Source organism: Puma concolor, chromosome C1 (genome assembly GCF_028749965.1).
Source record: "Puma concolor isolate L17-30 chromosome C1, mPumCon1.1.hap2, whole genome shotgun sequence".
NCBI classification, from domain to species: Eukaryota; Metazoa; Chordata; class Mammalia; order Carnivora; family Felidae; genus Puma; species Puma concolor.
In genome coordinates, this window is record NC_141674.1 from 129,170,116 (window position 1) to 129,190,868 (window position 20,753).

The following is a 20,753-nucleotide window of genomic DNA, read 5'->3' on the forward strand; positions in this document are numbered from 1 at the left end:
ATCCACTTGGCTATCCCAAATGGATCACAGATAGAATTCATTGGATATTTTCGTGGTCACTGTTGGCTTTTTTGCCTTCTTCTGAAGCCCATGAGTCTCCAGGAAGTGTGGAGCTACTTCAGGCATAGCTCTCCAAGGACACAATGCAAACAGAGAAATGGTTTTTCATTCCCACATTTCCCTGGTAGACCTTTCCCCTCCTCCTTGCCCACAGTTTTCTGCCCTCATAACTAAGAATGAAAGGTTTAAACATACTTTCCAGACTCAAATGGTTTCAATGAATATATTATACAGTAAATAGTTTTAATGAACTGTGGGTAACAGTAGTATCATTTCACAGAAAAGATCCATCCTATTGCTGTTTAATTAAAATCTTTCTGCTGATGGAAACTTCTCTCTCTCTAGTGTTTTCTTTAATGCATTCATGATGCATCTGTCTGGGCTCCCTTACTAGATATATCTTTCATTATAATCCACTTATCTAAGTTTGTAATTAAACTTCTAAATGTAAAATTTCCAGTGGAAAATTGCCAGGGTACCCAGTGAACTTGGTTTTCTTTCTCTGAGAGAAATCACTCTTTGAAAGTCTCATTTTTGTGTTTTGATCATTTTATCATTTTAGAAGTATTTGTGTGTGTATGTGTACACATAAGCAGATGTACATTAATAGTGTAATAAAGTACTTGAAGATGAAGAATGGCTTTTTATTTAGTGTCATCAATTTCTGCCTGTTTCTGTGAAATTGAAGGTAGATAGTATTGATAAATGGAGGTATTGCATTTTTAAGGTAGGAAAATGTTAAATGAAATATATTTCATGGCAGCTGACTTCAGACTTTGTTGATACATTTAAAACACCTAGAAACAATAAAATTAAAAAAACACACACGCAACAACCTTGGAATTGCTAGTAGAGGGAACATAATCTGTTTTCCACTGATTAAACATGTTCTTACAACTTTCTTTGTGGCTTGTGCAATAAAAGAAGAATCTAAAAAGACCTTTGCATTTCGACTTAAATTAAAGTATTCTCTTTCAGATATTACCCCATTCTTTTGGGAAGAATGAGATGAAAAAGGATGAGAGTAAATTCTATCAAATCTTCTGAATCTAATGAGCAACTTATTAATGGTCAATGCCGAATCATAATACATGAAAACTTATAAAAGATAATGGGAGGGACTGCTATAAAATTTTACAGGCTTATAAACATGTCACTATTTTTTATGTCAACTGTGAACACATTTTTCAATAAGTTCTTTTGCAACAGTAGATGCATAATTGATGAAGAGAACACAAAACTATATTTATGTTTAACTAGATAATTCTCTTGACATTAAATATTTAGAATCTTACATTGCAGAAAATATTAATGAGTAATTAAGTATTTTTTAATTTCAAAGGTCAATAGCATTTGAGAAGATGATGTTGTCTTGTTCACACATTCTAGTTATACTGAATTAGTATAAAGCTCTTTAGAGTAATGGTTAAATATAACCTTACACACAAAAAAAATCACTCTCTCTCTCTCTGTCTCCATTCATATATATATATATATATATATATATATATAACACACACATGTATAAACTACTAATATATATATTTAGTTATAAAATTTGGTAAAAAGAGATTATCAAATTCTTTCCTACACCTTTAAGCATAATGGACTGTAGACTAATGCCATTAGGTTCCTGTTTTATTTCTTAAAATATCTACAAAACTGATTGTACTAACTTTATTACTCTTTCTAGAATGTAATGCTTTCAAATTGAATGCATTTTCTTTTTGTAATTAACCTAAGCTCCTCCAAGCAAATTATATAGATTTTATTTTTTCTGTAGTGAATATCTTATGTTTTTTCATGTTGTTTCATTAAACTATTTAGCTTTCACTTTTTCCTGCTTTATATAAAAAAGAGTCTTCCACCTGTGGACTCAAATACAGGTAATATAGAAATTTTTTTATAGGAAAAAAAAAAGATCTCCTGATCTTTTTTGGGGTGTGGAATAAGGTGTTTGTAATTTGTTTATAAAGTGAGAGGAATTTTCAACTGTTTTCCAGAGTCCATGTGATTTTCAGGGTTTCACAATTACTAAATTAACTCTACTGGGCACAGGGGAGAGAATTCAAAAACTCAAAATAAGAGAAACTCATAACATTATACAGTTTACCGTTGGCTCTTGAATATCTGATGAATGTTATTTCAGAGACAACCTATTGTTCTAAATTTAAATAATTTCCATTTGTCTCTAAACTAAATAAATTTTAGTAGCCATTAAAATTAAAATGACAAGTACACATTTTAATCAAAGATTTTTTTGTTGTTATTTTTTTTTTTTTGGCTTTAAATGCAAGGGTTAGGAAGCTGACAACATCATTTATTGAAGCAAAATAGCATTCAGTAGTGATTGTAGTTGTTGAATAATAATGTAAAGAGTTTTCTATGATGACAAGTAGGAAAATATACATTTTTAGAAACCATTCCTTTTAGGTAAATTTTGCTCCCAAAGGAGCCATTTTGCACTTAGAAAAAGTAAGTGATAATTTTTCATCTAAAAACATGGAAATATGATTCTTTTAAAAATGAGAGTCAGCACTTTTATTTATGTATTTTTAAAAATTTATTTAAATAATCTCTACACACAGTGTGGGGCTTGAACTCACGACTCTGAGATCAAGAGTTGCATGTTCTAATGATTGAGCCTGCCAGGTACCCCAAGAGTCAGCACTTCTGGTTCTTTCTTAAATTTGCAGCAGATAGTTCTGTGTGTTGGATAAAACCCTCTTACCTAGTTATTTAGACATGCTACATATGCTCCAAATATCGGGATTTTAGAAATAATTTTAATACATTTCAGTTGGCTAATTTTTCAAGTAGATGGGCTTTTCTAGCTGTTCATTTGCCCTTATATGCTAAAACCTCTTCATCAAAATTATGGTCCATGATCAAGAAAACTTAACTAGAAAAAATTTTTACAAATGTGGACTCATTCATTCCTTCTTTCATTCATTTAGCGAATATCTGTTGAACATCTACTTTCTCAGCAATACACAGTGAACAAGATAAAGTATGCAGATGGTACTAAAGGAGATGAAAATTAAAAAAATAAACTAATATGTACTAGATTGTCAGGTATTGATCTTTTGTAAGTGTTACAAACAAACAAATGCCAAGAGGATAGATTGAATGCAACTGTGCTGAACAGATGGTGGTCTGGGAAGGCCTTTGAGAATAATGAAGTAAGGAAGCAAGCCCTGTGGATATCTAAAAAAAAAAAAAACAGTACTGTAAGGACCTTGAGAAGGTGCGTCCTTGAGGAACAAGAAAGAGGCCAGCATGCCTGGGCTAGAAGACTGAATGGAGATTAGTAAGAAAGAGAGGAAGCAAGAGTCTAACCAGCATAATTTTTAGGTTCTATTTTGTGATGGGAAACCATGAGAAGATTTTAAGGAGGGCAGCATATTTTTCTTTCCTGAGTGTTATCCTGGATTTTCTATGGAGAATGCATAGAAGGCATTCAAGAGTGACAGCACTCCACCAGTTAGGAGACTGATAGCGTAGCTCAGGTGAGAAATGGTGGTGGCTTGCACTAGGAAGATGGTGGCAAAGGAGATGGGAGCTTGCCTGATACTGGACAGACTGTGGAGGTGTTGCCAGCTAGGTTTGCTGATGGATTGGTTTTCATATGTGAGAAAAAGAAAGGATTTCAGGGTGACTCCTGGGCTTCTTGCCTGGTGAAGTGTGATTGCCATTTTGGAGATGACACTGGGGGAGGAGAAGTGGGCTGCTGCCTACGCAAGGGAATCACAAGCTTTGCTATGTGTGCTGCATGTCAGTCACCTATCAGACACCCTGTGGAGATGTTCAGCAGCAATTTGGATGCATGAGTTCAGGAAACAAATCAGGACTGGAGATATGGGGATGGATATGGGGAAATGGGAACTTGAAGCATGGTATTTCATGCTGGGAGACTAAGATGACCTGGGAAGTGAGGAAAGAAAAGGCTCTGAGAACAGAGTGAGAGATATGTCAATTTAGAGGTCAAATGGGAGGCTATGATAGAAAAGGAGGTTGAGAAGTGGCCGGTGAGAAATGAAAAAAGTTTGGTATCCCTGACCCAAGTGAAAAAGTGATTAAGAGGAAGTGGAAGATTTGCACAATAACCAGAAACACTAGGAGTAACGAAGATGTGATTCCATGAGGTAATAGATGGCTTTCCATGAGGTGATGACAAGGTAGTTCCCAAATGATAAAATCTGTCCATAATACCTTCAGAATTAGGGAGGGGACTTGGCAACAGCATGGGGGAATAACTGCATAAATATGTTCTTAAATTAGACTGTGTATGAGTGGATTTGTTCTCACTGGGGAGCCTCAGGCAGCTTACCAGAGTAATCACTACCCTTCTTTTTTATTTATAGTTTATCACCCATGAAGCCCCCTTGCTTCACTTTGATAACTCATATGCAAAATGACAACAGATGCAGTGGCTTTTCTTTGAATAGTGTGTCTATTACCTGAAGTAATCAGTATGGGAAATAAACCAACCTCCCCTGTTTAGAAATAGGGGCATCCACGATCAGGTTTACAGAGAATTTCAGTGTGTTGCTTGAATCATGCAAGATACTGTGTTTCAATCTGGAGAAGTCAGAGAGAGAGGCACACGCATACAAATAGGTATATCTATTAACAGACCCAGTGCGTGTAGGGACATGATACCGTTAGGAGTTAAGAGTTGCTTTCAGCTCATGTAACAGAAAACACAGAAAAAAGGGGATTAAAACAAGCGGATTTATTTCCCTAACAAGGTGGAAAGTCCAGAGGGTGACAATTTAGGACAGTTGCTGAGGCTCCACTATGGCATCTGAGTCTCAGGATCCTTCTGCATCCCCGCTCCATCATTCATAGTAGTGGGCAGTGTTCATTGTCATGGGCTTAAGACGGCTCTGGTACTTCCAGACATTATATGTATGTTCCAGGCAGGGTTAATGGCAAAGAACCACACTTTTACGTTTTGTCCTTTGGGATTTTATATTTCTTTTGGGGAATAAAAATATATTTGACACTCAATCCATTGCTTAGAACTATTATGTGGTCACTCTAACTGAAAGAAAATCCGGCAATGTGAAATATAGATATAGATATATAGAATAGATATATAGATATAGATATAGGTAGATATAGATGATATAGACAGAGATAGAGACAGAGATAGAGATAGAGATAGTAAGTAGTGTCTGCTGCAGCTACCAAGATGTAGCTTTGAAGGTTGTGACAAATCTGTTTAAAGCCCTCTTTCTATTGTTCCTGTGGCAAAAGTTTGTCCACATATATGTAAAATACTTGTGTGGACTTTGTGCAGAATTCTCTGTGGCCTTATTACATGATGCAAACCTATTGAAATTATTACTATAGAAAACCAGAGTCCACGTGATTGTATATTATTCGGTATGCTTGCAGATACCTCATATGTTGATGTAATTGGCTTCTGCAGAGTGAGGTGCGTGGAGGAAGAGGCTGGCAGTTACAAAGCTTGAGGAAGTTACTAAATATCATGTCATTGTGAGGCCAGAGGTTACTTTCTCATAAAATAGAGATGATAATACCTGTTTTCTCCTTCACAGGGTCAGTGTGAATCTTTAATGGGGCTCTTGGTACAGACCGCTTTTAGCTCTTCAGAAATATGGTATGCACAAAGTCACAAGATTGGGTGGTTGGAAAAAAATCATCTCTCATTCCTTTGCTGCAGGGCAGGATTGCATTCGCACTGTTATTTAAATTTGCTAGAGTAAGAGTTTTTGAATTTTGAGAGAGTAATAACAATATTAGCAATGGTGGCCCTTTATTTAGCAAACGCTCGTTCTCTGGCTGACCCCCATCTAAGTAGTTTCCATCCATTATTTTATCCCATCCTAGAGGTTATGAGATGACTGTCCTCCTCATTTTGTAGATGAGGACCCTGAGGCTCCAAGGCCAGGTGACCTGCCAGGGTCACTACATGTGATGCCATAAACAGATCGGGGCTATGGTGTCAGGCCCGTTATGTAATCCAGCTTTGACATTTTCTGGCTGAGGTAACCTTGGAATAATTATTTAACATCCTTAATGATCAGTCTCTTTTATATCTGAAAAACAGGAATAATTGCTCATAATATTATGTGAGGATTGAATGAAATGATATGTAAATTGCCATGTATAAGCTGCTGAGAGACCCTACATAGGGCTATAAAGGATCTCCATTTTCAGGGTTATAAAAAGTTGCTTGCGTTGATACAGGGTTACAATGCTACTCTCTCGTTTCAGAGGAAGGCCACTGAGATCACTTGCAAATGGCTTACCACCTCTGTGACCTTGGGCTTGTCACTTAACTCTCCATGCCTCGTCTCTGAAATGAGAGAAAATAGGAATAACTACATAGCAGGGCTTTGGTGAGAGTTAGAGTATTTAGGTCAATATTCTATATACAGACAGATTATGAAAGATGAAATGGAATTCACAATATTGCAATCAGAAATCAGGCAGATAGCTGAGAAAAAGCAAATGCTCCTGTGGTCTCTCCAGTGGTATTTAGTTAACAATCACTTGTAATAGGCATCTATCTGGAGTGGCCATCAGGTGAATCAGCTGTGCCAGTCAGTTGGGTGGGTCTCAACTTGGGTGTCCTCTCCTCCAGCCCCTGTTACTCAGCCATCTTTATCGAGCCATCTTGTCCACAAATTGCCATGAGATGGCACTATGGGGATATGCGTGCTCAAGTTTGCTTCCCTCCCTTTCACTGCTGTTCCTGCAGGTTGAAAGCAAATTGGAACAGCTTTTATTTTATTTTATTTTATTTTATTTTATTTTATTTTATTTTTAAGCTTTGTGCCTTTTAAATATTCAAGGACTTCAATGATAAGAATACATTTAAAGGGAAATGAAATGCGTGTAAAACGTAAGATGCATTTTTCATAGTCCGAATTGCCTTCAAATGATTAGAAAACAGAGGCAAAAAGGATAAACAGTGTTTTTTTAGTTCTCTTAGTATTCATCAATTTAAAGCTAACCTTACAAATATATTTTGGATGCTAAGATATATAGTAAATAAGTTGATTTAGAAACTGAACGATGGTCGTGATGTAAATTATTTATGCCATTGTGGGTAGCACATGCTTCCTGCATAATATATTTTTATTGTAGTTACAGCATTTGTACAACATCTATTTATGTTGTACAAATAGAGGAGTGGAATCTCTAATTGTTTCTTGTTTCCCCTCTTTTTTTATTGTGAATACTTGTGTGGCTTTTCAAGTAATGAATACAAGAATGACTCCCAGTGTCTTTGAAGGAATAATTGAGTAAACTTTCAGACATTTGGAGGAAAGAGAGGAAACACAGTTTAGTGGAGTAAGACAAACCTGGGGTCACATTTGTCCATCAACCCAGCAGAGATTCTCATTTTACTTATACATCTAAAGCATGGAGCATGGCATTTGGTGGAAGCTTCACCAAACCTAGTTTCCCATCGTTTGTCCCTCAGCTTCTTGGGGAAAGGGAGGTAATGATGTATAGGATCATAGATAATACTGATACTAAAATGTGTAGGTATTCCCAGGAGTAAGATTGCTGTGGCATCCCAGATTGAAATGCTTTTGTTCATTCTCTAAGATCTGTATTTCAGATTTTGTTTTTTTGTTTGTTTGTTTGGTCAAGATCAACCTAAGGTTTCTACTGGCACTCTTCCTGTTAGTGACAGCCAGAAGATGTGGTGACTGTACATACATGAGTGGCTAGGAGGTTCCCAAGCCACTCTGCTCAGGGATCTGCCACTGGCTTAGATGAACACAAAAGGAACCTTCAAGACATTGGGTCCCTTTGCAGAGTCAGCACAGGGTTCTGGAACGATAAGAAAGCCTAAAATGAGATCAGGGCTCATAGCGACCTCTACTCAGGGAATTGTGGTGATTTTGTTATTGTTTTATTTTGAATTAAATACAAAGATTGATACAAAATTCAAGATGTTTAAATATTAATTTTTGACTAATCATTCCAGATCACTGGAACTCTTAACTCTTTTAAGTCTTTTGTGGCTTTCCACCTACAGCCATTTGGAGTATAGCAAATATGGTTTGGGTCTTCCTTCTCTTTAGTTTACATACTAATGATTTGAATATATTTTTAGATATGCTGGATATGTGTCTCTTAACGATGAGGATGAACAAAGTCCTCTCCTTTACCATGGTGATTTCCTGCATAAAAGAAGTTATCTTTGTAGAGAGCTGGTCCTGATGGCAAATTACTTTAGTAGTAATAATAATAGCTTAGGATTAACTACACAGATCATTTTCATTACAAGTTTTATCCTTGGAATAAGCTAAAATTAATATCAATGCTGCCCAGCCTATAGCAAAAGCATAGTTGTAGCAAATCATACTCTTGGATGTTTGCTACAAAGAAGTATGGCCAGTTCAATTCTCTGGGCTTGAGGTGTTTGAATTGTATCCAGCAATGCCACAAAAGTTCCATGAGATAGTTTACCAGGCCAGTCTTGGGGGCAGTGAAGCAAGAGAGCTCTGTTTTATTTCAGCCAGATGACTCCACTTTGATGAGTCTCAATATGGTATGTGATACAGAAATTTGAAGAAAAGGTTTTGGTTGCTTATCCATCCATGTACTCTCTTCATCCCTGGATCCAGGCCAGCCGTCAAAGAGCTGTGTACTTGAACTTCATTGCTTGATCCTTTGTAGAATCTTTTTTACTGATTTTGTACTTTTCCATTGTACTCTTGGAATGTGCCTGGAGTGCCACGAAACATGGTTTGCCATGTTTCTTATATTTGATGAAGTGTTGTGTTCAGCACATTGCTCAGCACAGCATCTGTATTTATGAGGACTCCTAGGGTAAATTCCATCAGTGCCTGAAAGTAGAGTAGTGGCTTCTTCTGAAACAATAATAAAAAAGAAGATATAATTTTCTCCTACATACATGAGGGCATTAATAGCTACTTCCTTTCTTTGGTCACTGGGAAGCTCATAGTCAGATTTGTTCCTCACTCGTAGCCACTATGTGGGTAAATGTGTAGGGACAATACTTCTACCTTGATATCCTTTTACTGTTCAATCTTTTTATTCCCCCCCCCACCCATGTTTCTTAATACATTTTCCTATTACATGAACTGTGGCCCATGATCTCTAATCTCCTTACCTCCAGGTAGACTTATTATCCTTTGGGAAGCTACCTGGATATCCTGTAAGCACATCAGACTTAATATTGCTGGGAGGAAACTCTTCTTAGCTTCCTTTTCAAACATGCCCCTCTTTACCATTCCTCCTTTGGTGAAGAGGTCCCATCTGTTTGATCATGTAAGTTAGCAGTCTTGCTGTCTTTTTTATTTTTTCTCTCTCATATTCCATCCATTTGGTAACTGAATCTGGCCTCTGTACTGCATTTGACATTTACCCGGATCCTTTCATTTGTCAGTTCTTGCCTGGACTATTTGCTAGTTTCCTAACTGGCCTCATCCACCATGAATGTGTTGTGCACACTGGTGTCAATTGTTTAAAAGTCATTCCCTTGCGTATAATTCTTATTGTTATTATTTATAGAATGAGTCCCAAATCACTCACATGACATCCAAGGCTCTTCATAATTTGCTCCCCAACCTGTGTTCTAAATCTCCTCTCTGTCCATTCCTCCGTCCCCTTTTCATCCTTCACAGCAGCCACCGGCCCACTCACCAGCCCCTAAACACAAAATGCATGTCAGCACCTAGTTCCCACGGCCAGAAATGCACCCCCTGGCTCCCTCAAGCCCTTGTTTTCCTAAGGCTTCTCTCAGACATTACCTTGTGTGAGACTTTCCTCTTTTTTTCTCAGCACAGATGATCTAATTGCCTCCCGCTCAATTTCTCCATTTCACTTTCTTAATATTAATACTACTGTTAGAGTATTCTTTGCCCTGTTTTGGACTTTGATGTGTGTGCATGTTTCTTCCCAAATTGTGATCTCCTCAAGGAGCTTGGCTAAGTTGAAGGAGAGAGTAGACCAGGTATCTGCCAACCCTCCTCTCACAAAAGTCGACTGATAAGGGAACCATGGAGTCGCTAGATTTGATAGTCTCTTCAATGGGTAAGGATTGAAAGCATGGCTAATTAACCTTTGATCTTAAAATGTTGATATTATATGCACTCTCTTTATGGTAATGGGGAATTTGTAGTATCATCATGATAAAGGTTCTAGCAGTCAATGTGAGTCTTTATAATTTCTGTAAAGAAGAAACTTATCTGGTTTTCTTTCTTTTTTTTTCCTTTAAAAAATTTTGTTTTTAGGAATAGGAAAGTCAAGAGGCTGAAAATCTGAAGAATGTTTTCAAAGGGTAATCTGGCTGTCACTTGCTGGTTATGGAGGAGCATGAGGAAGCTGTTTCTATTACTTTCTCTCTTGCTGTCCCATGCAGCTCATTTGGAAGGCAAAAAGGATAATCAGTTCATCTGGAAACCAGGTAGGAATGTTCTGGCTGTTCCTTTGTCCCATTTTCATTAATGAGAAGACTATTCTTCCATTCTTGTTCTTATTTGTGGAGTAGTAGAGAATATTCAGAGAGGAAAAAAAGACTCTTCTTTTTTACAATAAAGCTTACATTTAATTTTTATTTCTGCATGATTGTCACCTCTACCCATGATCCTTGCTATCCTTCTGAATTTTCATGTTGTTGTCAATTAAAGTTATGATTTCCATAGTTACATCTGCTTCTCCTTTGTCACATATATCACTGTGCCGCACATGTGTAGCAAAATTAACTACTGAATTTAGCTGATAGCCTTAGCTACAAATGCTTTGGACCAGTTCTGTATGTTTCTTCCTTTTAGCTAACAGACTAGTTAGCTATTTATTATTAAATATTTTGTAGCATAGATCCTGTATATCTAAATTTGGGAGCATGAAGAATTGTCCTAACAACTTTGCTCATTAGCGGTGACTCCGAAGTCTCCTTAATGTATTTTGAGATCCCCAGATACCTTGTACACAAGTATATGAATAAGTTGAATTGAGATTTGGAGGCTTGTGTATAAGTCATGTTCTTTTCTAATAATTTCTTTAATTTGAGTGTAGAAAAGATCTGTTAAATTTAATTTTAAATGCTTATGTTTTATTATCTTAAACGATGAACCCTAAACGTCTTGGCTCTTTGTATCACTGATGTGTCTCTTTGCTCTAGATTTTAATTTTCTTAAAGTTTCAAAATCAGATCATTTAAAATATTTATTACTGTTTCCAGAGTCCATTCTTGCAAATACAGATAACTTTTATGCTTAATATCTTGGAATAGGAAAATGTGATGTTATAGAAGATGTATGGCCCTTGAAGAATTTTCATTTTAGTCTCATCAGTCGTAAATTAAATAGACTGCAAATGTATTGTGTCACCATGGAGATATGTACAAAAGTGATATTTGCAGTATTTAAATGATTTTGCAAAAATTAAGGTAAATTATGCTTTAAAGCATATTAAGTAAAAAAACCTAGTGCCACTAGAGATAGAGTCTGGAGGAAATTTAATTGCACTAAAGCCCCTATAAATTAATTTAATTGTGGGCTCTAGTACCACATTAGTGATTTGTATTTTTTATTTCAGAGTGGTTTTAGTAAGCTTTGGAACTAGGTCTAAAAGTCAGTCTTGCAATTCTGTGAAAGGGGCTATTTTGTTCTAATCACAAAACGCTAAACATATTTATCAAATCTAAATGAGCACACTCATATGAATCTACTCTGTCTAAAGTTCTCAAAAAAGTGCAATTAAGATAGAAAGTAGCAAATCTGAACCACAAATGAGATGTGTGAAGAAAAGGGGCTTATTTGGAAACAAATTTTAAAAATAAGACTGCTTTTCTAAAAGCAGGTCATTGGAATAAGATGGTACAGACCCATGCTGCAGTGGATGAGTTCTTTGATAACTGTCAAACTTCAGTTTCAGAGATAGAATCCTTCCAATAAGATACATTGCACTGTTCAAATGAACATCTCTGTCATCAGTCTCATTTTCCCTGGTATTAATTATTTCTTTCCCTCCTTAATGTGCCATCAAAGAGGTAATAAATATATACTTCCCATTTGGATTTGCTTAGAAATTACAAATTTATTACTTGTATATGACTGGATATTTTAAAAGTGGAAAAAAATTAAAAGCTACAAAATGAAAAGCAAAAGTCCAGACCGTGTATCCCATTCTCCAATCTCTTATGTATCCTTCAGAGATTTTCTTTGTGCGTGTAGGTACCTCTCCATGCATATTTGTGTATATAAACCACATAAGATACACACATATACACATAAAATATCACTAATATTATTTATTAGGGTTCTGCCAAAAAAGGAACAGTACAGGCACAGAAGGTCATTGGGAGGAGTTTAATAAAAGGACTGTTTACAAAAGTGGGAAAGTGTGAACACTGCTTAAGAACAGCGACAAGGAATTGTGGAGTGCCCGTGAGCTAGTGTCAGTCTTTATGACTTCTAGATCTGCAGAGGCAAAGAAAGGAAGTGGTTTCTGGAATCTGGAGAGAAAACTTCACGGAGAGGATACCCGAAAGATGCTGTGACCTTCAGAGGGATATAACCAGCCTGCAGAGAGGAGTAGGAAAGGGGCCAGGGGAATGAAGGGCCCTTGCCCTCACATCTCCTGCCAGGGCTCTCATTGCCTGAATCCAACCAGAAGTCATGAGGCAAGGGACTCCACTGATTTATCATACAGACTGGCCTTCTGGGCAGGGAGCAGAGTAGAGAAAGGTGGACAATGTGGTTCTGAAAATATTTAACTCATACATACATATATGTACATACACACACACATTTTGCTTCCTACAATCGGAATCATACCATGTACCCTTTTTTTGCAGCTTGATTTTATCACATGATGTCTTGATGAACATTACATAATAGTGCACATGGGTCAGTTTCATCTTTTAATGGTTACATAGTATTCTTTTGTGTTTTTATTTAATAGTATGTTTATTAATGCTTGCCTGGCATTTCAGCAGTTTTTAGTGTTTTGCTACTATAAATTATAGTTATACGAATGCAACATTATTTTAAAGGTAAACAATACATCATCTTGAGGAGTCATTGTACACTAGAGCAATTCTGGGTCATTACCTTCAAAGGCAACTTCAACATCTTAGAATCTGTTAATCTACTTATATGTGAGTGTATTATATTTCAATTTGGTTTTAAAAGACATGTATTGCAGGTGACATCAGTTGTGTTTTGGGAGTATGTTATCAAATCTGACAACCAGGTCCAGTGTATTCTGAAATTTGAACAGCTTTCCCCAGGAGACCCAGACAAATATACTTAGAAACCTAGAAACTGTTCTCTGAGTTTAGATTGTAGGATCCACAACTTAAGATTTTTGTTGGTGTCTGTTGTTTTCCCTTGAGTCCATGAATTAGCTGATAGTCAACCTTATCCGAATTGGAGGCATTTCTTAGTGATTCCTGGCTTTGGATAAACAAGATTGATGAATAATGAGTGGTATATTTTGTTGCTAAGGATTTCTGTACTGAGAAAGTCTGGTGAGCTGTAGGCTGTGGGGGTCATTGATCTGGCAGGGCTGTTGAGTGTCTGTCATCACTGTGATGAGATTCTCTGATCTATATTTAGTGTCAAGCAATCTGCCATTCATGCCAAGGAAGGATTGTGTCTGCGAGAGTACCAGATAAGGAGTGATGTTGCTTGTTGTTTTAAGTAAATATATAACTATTCATGTCTGCATGGTTTGTAAGGATGGACAGATCATGGTTTCTGAAGCCATAATAGTGAGTGGTTTCAAAGAATTTCTCAGTATTGGTTCTAAGAGGTTCATTCATTCCACTAACACTTGTCAAGTCCTTATTGTGTGACAGGTACTGTTACAAGCACATGAGATAAATTGAGAATAAAATAGGCAAAGAAATGGGGTAATGAATGTGATCAAGAAGTTAAATAAAAAGTACATTAGATGGTGGTAAGTGTCTAGAAGGAAAGAGAAGGCAAGGAAGAGAGATATACAATGATAGGTGAGAGGTAGATATTGTTAACATGTAGGCTGTGGGATGCCTCACCAAGGAGGCGAATTTTTTAAAAAAAGTTTAACATTTATTTATTACTGAGAGACAGAAAGAGGCATAGCATGAGCAGGGGAGGGTCAGAGAGAGAGAGAGAGGGAGAAACAGAATCTGGAGCACGCTCCAAGCCCTGAGCTGTCAGCACAGAGCCTAACGTGGGGCTCGAACTTGTGAACCACGATATCATGACCTGTGTCAATGTCGGACACTTAACCAAGTGAGCCATCCAGGTGCCTCAGGAGGCAAATTTGAATAAAGACCGAAAGGAAGAAGGCAGCTAGCCATGGGGATATTGGGTGAAGAATTTTCCAGATGAAGGAAACAGCAAAGGCAAAAGGCCCTGAGGCAGGACCATATGTGGCATGTTTGGAGACCTGAGAAGAGGCCAGCATGCTGGAACAGAGTGAGCATGGGGTTAGAGATAGAACGGGACCCAAATAAGGTGTGTCCTCATAGTCATATACAATTTGGCTTTTACTATGGGTGAGAAAGAAAGACGCTGGGGAGTTTTGAGAGAGTGGTGACATGATCTGACTTTGTTTTAATAAGATTTTAATATGTCATTGTGAGTGGTCAGTTGAGAATGGTGGAAGTAGGGAGGTCAGTTAGGAGGCTTCTTCAAAAGTAGTGAAGAATAATGCTACTAGCTTGATCTAGAGTCATGGCAGTGAAGGTGGTAAGAAGAGATTGAATTTTGGTTATATTTAAGGCCATCCTTTTCAACTGAGGTGATTTTGCCCAGCAGGGTTTTTTCTGTTTGTCACAACTGGGGTGAGCTACTGATATCTGTGGGTAGAAGACACAGGATGGCCCCTACCACAATTACCAGGCCCCCAAGAGTCAATAGTGCCCAGGTTGAGAAACATTGATTTAAGGTAAAGCATCATGACTTACTTATGTGAGGGGGCGGGGAAGGAAGAGATTCAATGGTGGCACTGAGACTTTGCCCTTAACAGCTAGATGAGACAGGCTGGCATGAAGGGACCATTAGAGACTTGGCATTGGGCAGGTTACATTTTTTAACCTGTTAGAAATTCATGGAAGATGCTGACCAGGAAGTGGGATGTATGGGTCTGAATTCAGGAGAAAGGTCTGTGCCAAAGACATAAATTTGGAAGTCACTAGCAAAGAGGTAGAATTTAAATGTATAGCCTTAGAAATGAAGAGGTGGCTTTGAAATTTGTGATCCCATTTATGTGGAGGATACACCTGTGCTTCCTTTGGGCCAAATCACATTAAAAATTGTAGTGGTAACATACACATAATATGAACTCTTACCGTTGTAACCATTTTTAAGTTTACGATTCAATGGCATTTAGTATATTCACAGTTGGTGAAGATATCACCACAATCTAGTTCCAGATCGCTCCAAATGATGTTTTACAAGTGAGTTTATAAAAAGACTGGAAAAACAAGTTTTGCTATGAATCATAATGCATGAAAGGAGAAAAAAGCCACCTTTGTCTCTTTGTGAGAAGCTCTTTTACTAGTCTTAAGTCATCCTAAGAGATCTTTTGAGTCTAGTAGAAAGAGCTAGAGCTTTAGACACAAGCAGACCCACATTCAAATCCTAAGTATATAAAGAGGAGAAAGTTCTTTAACTTCTCTCAACTCTACTTATCCATCCAAAAATGAGGATAATAAAATACTTCATGGGGCTATTCTGAACATTAGGTAAAACTATATATTGAAATACCTGTGTATCATGTACCTACTCAATAAATGTCAGCTCTTATTTTTATCATTATTACATAATCATTTAATGTTTACAGTATCCAACTTTTGCATACTTTTGTTCCTTAAGTACACACAAAAGGGGAAGTTGGTTTGACAGCTAAATATATCTTAGTGATAAATCGTCAAAAGTAATTTTACTAACTTTTTAGGTCTAAAACTTTCTATACGACAGACCCTTAGTTTTAATTTTAGTAGCTCCTTCCCAGTAAACGAAAAGGGTGAGGATAATGAATCACATTCTAAGAACTAAGTAGATAAATTGGAATTAGTCTTTCTGGGAAAACAAAAAAGGACTATGAAAATGATATTGTATAAGGAGAAAAGATCTTACATAGGATAATATATAATTATACCTTAAGAAATAATGTTTTCAGTGTTGAAAGCATTTTAAGAAACAAGTTACATATGTATGTTTTTTTAAAGTTTAGGAATCCTAGGGAAAATAAGATGTTCTTAGGAGAAAGCTAATTTTTTGACTATGTCCATGAAATATTTCTTTTGGGAGTTTGATTAAATTGAAATCGTTTTAATTACTTCTATGGATATCAATTTGTCTTACAGATATGTGCATAATATACTCTCAGTGGTGTGATTTCTGTGCTATCAAAAGGCATAGACATATATGGAATGGGACTCACTGCTAAAAATTCTAATTACTTTTCTTTGGAGACCACAGGTACTAATTTTGCAATGTTCCCAGTGAGTCAGAAAAAGTCTCTGTTATTTAAATAATATAAAATAAATTATTCTGCTTTCCCCCCCCCCTTAAATAGCACTATAATGTATGCTCCCTGAGGACAGGGAATTTGCCAATTTTATTCATGGATATATTCCAGGTACCTAGAACATAAATAACTGTTGTATGACATATTCCCAGCACATTAAGTACTTGCAGAATGAGTGGAACTGTCTTTGGGGTTTGTGTGTGTTATATGTGTATTTGAGAGGGTTGAAAAGTGATGAGGCTGTTATTATCAAACTTGAAATAAATATTGAGGAGAGAATGTAAAATTAATAAAAACCAGAGTCAAACTTATGAATCAGTTAACTATAAAAATAAATGATCTGTATTTCCTTGTTGCTTGGCTCCAGGACCCTTTCTGATCATCTCTGATAAAGATTTTGAAGATTTTTTTTATGAAAGGGTACAGGTGTATAGTTAGAAATTTAACTTGTTGCTCTAATTCTTATGATGATGTATTACAGTTGCATGCCACCTCCCAATTCATTTTCACTGAGGTAGCCACTTACAACTCTTTTTTCTGTTTACTCTGATGTTCATCTCTATATTTCTAAGTAATATGCTCATTATTGATAATTCTTGGTTTATACATATTAGGTATTTCCTACTGACTTTCTGTTATGTTAGTTGAGGATGTTATCTGTCATCTAATTACCACTTTCCTTCCTTATGACCCTACTCCAAAATGGGGAGATTAAAATATTTAAATCTGTGAACATATTTTTTCTTTGGGATATTTTCGCACATCTTTCCACAGTTGTTTTCTTTGGAATGTTCCTTCATTTTCTCATCTGGAACCCCGTGGTCCCTGTTGTGTTTCTCTTCTTTGCCTTTACTGCTTTATTTTCTAGAACTGCCAAACTTATCTTGTAAAACTCCTGAAATAGTGTACATCTGAAGTAACTTTTTATGTCTGAAAGGGCTTCTGTAGTTGGCATGTACGTGGCTAATAACTTGGGTGTGGAGTTCAAGGTTAAAAAGCACTTTTCGTTCAGAAGGCTTTGCCTCACTGTATTCTGGCTTCCAGTGTTGTTACTAAGAAGTTTGATGTCATTCTGTTCTCATCTCTTTGTACATTACCTGTTTGTTTTCCTCTTTCTGGAACCTTCTTTTTATGCAGGAAGTTCTGAAATTTCATGGATCTTGTGCTTTTGGGTATTTTCTTCTTATTGTGCTGAATATTAGGAAGATATTCTAATTAACATGCTCATGTTTATTTTGTATGTGTTTTCCTCCCCCCTTAAACTCCTTAGATATTTCAGCTCTCTAGCTGATCTTCAATATCCAGATATTTCCCCCACTTTTTCTTTTGCTTTCTTTTTGTTTGTATTTTTATTTTAATTCCTTTTTTTTTTCTTTTTGAATTGGTGTATTTGTTTCCTTTGGTAAATACCCAGTAGTGGAATTACTGGGTCATATTATAATTCTATTTTTAATTTTTATTTTTTTTATTTTTTTAATATAATTTATTGTCAAATTGATTTTGATACAACACCCAGTGCTCATCCCAACAAGTGCCCTCCTCAATATCCATCACCTAAAATATTTATTCTACTTAATCTTTCAGCCTTTCCTTTGAATACTTTTTTATTTCAGTATCACATTTAAAAAATTTTAATACCTCTTACTTCTTCTCTGATTATATTTTTAGTGCATCTTGTTTCATAAACATAGTGTCTTTTAATTTAGAAGATGTTAATAATGATTTAATTTTTTCCCTTTCATTTTCTGTTCTATTTAGGCTTCCTCTAAGTTTCTCTTTTATTCATGTGTTTGTTTGATCATGGCCTCTGATGTGGGGAGCTTTCTTTTAATGTCTATTGATTATTGTCTATCTCCTTAGTGTTTCCCAAGAGTAAAGCACTAAAAACTGATGGGGCATTCTGTGTACTTGATTCAGCTTGGGCTTCCTTGTCAGGCTTTTGTGAGTGATGAGTTGACTTTTTTATTGAAGAATGGGTTCCTCAGAAGGCTATATCCCTCAATCCTAAAGGGTTTTACTCTGGGGCTTAATATGGGTATTATTTAAGGAGAAGGCTAAGCTGCCATAACAAAGATACTACCAGATACAGTGAGTTAAGAATGACAGAACTTCCTGTCTCTGTTACACAAAGGTCTCATAAAGTTAGTGGTCCAGATTGATCTGCAACATGTGGTCCTTCAGCCATGTGGGTTTTTTTTTTTTTCAGTCTTGTGGAAGGATATTATCCCTTTCTGCCCATCCAGGCCAGATCACAGGCATTTCTATGTTCTAGTTGATCAAAAGGGCACAAAGCTTAAGTCTCAAACAAGGGATTTCAACAAGTGGCATAGAAGTCCCATATATGTTTCATTTCTTTTGTTCTATGTGGCAGCCTACTCCAACATTTCATTTAAATTCCTCTCTTTTGAATAGAAAATAGTGGTTTCAAACATTAACAGTCATCAAGTCGGCTCCCGGGGCTGATGGTCCAGCAAGGTGTTCTCACTTGTGGTCTCTTAGGCTATTGCAGTCAGATGGTGGTAGGGGCTGAGTCATGTGGAAGGCCTTCTCACTCACATAGCTGACACCCAGGCTGGGAAGTCTCAAACAGCTGGGGTTGTTATAGCTGGGCCTCTAAGTATTTCTTTCTCTTTCTCTATGTGGTCTGGGTGCTTGGTCTCTCCATATTGAGGCTTCTGAGTAGCCAGACTTCTTACATGAAGCTGAGGACCCCTAGAGCAAACTTCGAAAGAGAAATAGGCAGGAGTTGTGTAGCTTTTTCTAAGCTAGCCCAGGAGTCATGCAGTCACTTCTGCTGTACTCTGTTGGTTGCAAGAGAGTGTCTAAGGAGGGAGCTTAGGTTCCATCTTTTGATGAGAAGATTGTCCAATCATTTGCAGATATGTTTTAAATTTGCCAAGATACATCACCACCTCTGTTCATATTGTCTTGGTGAGAATGTAGTTTCATGGTCATGTGTAACCACAAGGGAAGATGGAAAATGTAGCCTGTGGTTTGGCAGCCATGTAAGCAGAGAAAATAGATTTTGTCATGATTAGCAGTCTTCATCACAGGGGCTATTTAATGTCTGGATTATTCAGGGTTCTCCAGAGAAACAGAGTGTGTGTGTGTGTGTCTGTGTGTGTGTGTGTGTGTGTATGGTGTGTGTGTGTGCATGTGTGTGTGTGTGTGTGTGTGCGCGCGCATGTGTGCGCATGAAGAGAGAGAGGAGAGAGAGAGAGGAAGAGAGATTGTGTATTATCTCTCTGTCTCTCTGTTACAAGGAATTGGCTCAGGTGATTATGGAGACTAAGAAGTCTCATGACCTGCCACCTGAGTCCCCAGAAAACCAGTGCTATAGTTTCAGTTCAAGGCCAAAGCCTGAGAGCAGGGGGGCAAGTGGTCTAAAAACCAGTTCAAAGGCAGGAGAAGAGTAATGTCTCAGCTCAAGATGTCTGGCAAAGGGTGACTTTTTCCTTCCTCTGTCTTTTTATTCTGTTTAGGCACTCAGTGGATTGGACAGTCCTGCCAAAATTGGGGAGGAAAGTCTGCTTTACTCAGTTTACTGGTTCAAATGCTAACCTCCTCAGGAAGCACCTACACAGATACACCAGTAAATGGTGTTTAAATATCTGGGCATCCTGTGGTCCAACCATGTTGACACATAAAAATAACCATCACACCTTCATCTCCTGAACTGAACCCCTTCTTGACTGCCTATACTAGACTACTAAAATGACCAGGGCAGAAATCTTGGCAGAAGTGGCTCAACACTGAGTCCTCAACATTTTGCTTAAATTCCTCTCAAAAGTAGCATACCTCATCATTGTCTTCCATGTTGTATGCCTCTGTTTTCCTGCAGAGATTGAGGAAGGAATAGAGAGAGGCATATGGGGGGAGGCTAATTAATTCTATTTATCAACTTTTAATTATTCCCCATTTCAAGCCACAAGTCTTACTCCTTTCTGGTGCCCGTAGGTCCCAAGTCTTCCCAGTGTTCTGCAAGTATAAATTGGCTTTTTTTGATGTTATGCCCATAACTCTTATGTAAGTGCCTAATCTTCAGCTTCCATTACATTGTCAAGGTGCCCACTGCTCCTCTATCTGCTCTCCAAGCTCCAAATTTATTGCTAGTTGTTCTCCACCTCTTACTCCATGTTTTTGACCCTTATCGAGTTATACCTTTTAATGCCTTTACTGTCATTTCAGTGGGGTATCAGGAAAAGTGA

General features: G+C 37.1%; 1 protein-coding gene across 5 annotated transcripts in view; it reads left to right on the forward strand.

Moving 5' to 3' along the window:
- The window catches only part of THSD7B (thrombospondin type 1 domain containing 7B), a 1,494,436-nt gene that overhangs the window by 723,498 nt on the left and 750,185 nt on the right, over window positions 1-20,753 (forward strand). For all 5 annotated transcript variants that reach the window (XM_086718478.1, XM_086718480.1, XM_086718479.1 and 2 more), the window contains one exon: window positions 10,311-10,483. In XM_086718478.1, coding sequence (XP_086574604.1) covers window positions 10,345-10,483 — 139 coding nt within the window. In that variant the 5' untranslated portion in view covers window positions 10,311-10,344. The remainder of the gene's footprint in view (window positions 1-10,310; window positions 10,484-20,753) is intronic.